We start from the raw sequence: 1,016 nt of genomic DNA, 5'->3' as shown, positions 1-1,016 counted from the left end.
CTTCTTCTTCTTCTTCTTCTTCTTCTTCTTCTTCTTCTTCTTCTTCTTCTTCTCCTTCTTCTTCTGTAAAGACTTAACAATAAATTTTAATTATTACTCGGACGTCAGAAGTATAACACACAAAAGAAAGCTGATTATACTACTACTGTAACAGCTTCCCTATCAAATCAACGCAAAGGAGGTTATTAAATGCCTGAATACAAATGTATGCAAACAGATGTGCGATGTACGGAGGACATTGACTCATCCGTTAGAGAGATATCTGAAGATAAATTGCGCCACAAATTTGTCCCATTCAGTATTATGTACACATAGTGATCTTTTTTTGTCCCGTGTCCCGATTTTGGTGCTAACATTAAGTTACGTAAAATGTGCCAACATGGTACAAGTTGTTATGCTTCAAGAAAAACAAAACACGAAAAAGGAGATAGAACGTAAGACCTTATAGTTTTGCATGTGACGTAAAACTTTCCCTAAAAATAGAAAAACAAACGAAATTAAAAAGAACAACACCAAAATACCTCCCCATAATATTTCAGTGAAATCTTTTCACCCCTTTCTCCAGCTGTGTGAGTGTGAAGACGTGCAGGGAGAAGTGGTTCCAGGGCTCGTCAGACAGGAGTAAGTGTGTCGACCTCACGGCGGACTCCACGGATCGCAAAGTCTGCCACTTCTGCTGTGTCAAAGACTTGTGTAACAAGCCCACCGTGCCCTTGGCGCAGCATCTGTACTCAGGACACTGAATACATACGGGGAAAAGAGAAAAGACAGCCGCCCCCCTGCCCCTTCCCACCCCCGTTTCCCCACTCCCACATGACAATTTAAGGGGAAAAAAATAAAAATTGAAACACAACAAGACAAAACAACCCCCCCCCCCCCCTAAACACATGCTCAGAAAAAACAAACTCGATAGAATAACGAACATAAGAAGACCAAAAACAACATGGAAGGGAGGCTCTCGTGGCCTAGAGGTTAAGGTGTTGGCCTCTCATTCAAAAGGTTCCGGGTTCGAATCC

The 1,016-nt window shown here is 41.9% G+C and overlaps 1 protein-coding gene across 1 annotated transcript in view; it reads left to right on the top strand.

Annotated features, from left to right (window-relative positions):
• Nucleotides 1-765, top strand: part of LOC101849289 (salivary glue protein Sgs-3-like) — a 3,459-nt gene extending 2,694 nt beyond the window's left edge. Inside the window, exon 3 of the mRNA XM_013082937.2 lies at nucleotides 566-765. Coding sequence (XP_012938391.1) covers nucleotides 566-743 — 178 coding nt within the window. The 3' untranslated portion in view covers nucleotides 744-765. The remainder of the gene's footprint in view (nucleotides 1-565) is intronic.
• The last annotated feature ends 251 nt before the right edge of the window (nucleotides 766-1,016 follow it).

Source organism: Aplysia californica, unplaced genomic scaffold (genome assembly GCF_000002075.1).
Source record: "Aplysia californica isolate F4 #8 unplaced genomic scaffold, AplCal3.0 scaffold00201, whole genome shotgun sequence".
Classification (NCBI taxonomy): Eukaryota; Metazoa; Mollusca; class Gastropoda; order Aplysiida; family Aplysiidae; genus Aplysia; species Aplysia californica.
The sequence above is the reverse complement of the archived record's forward strand: the minus strand, read 5'-3'. Positions and strand labels throughout refer to the sequence as shown.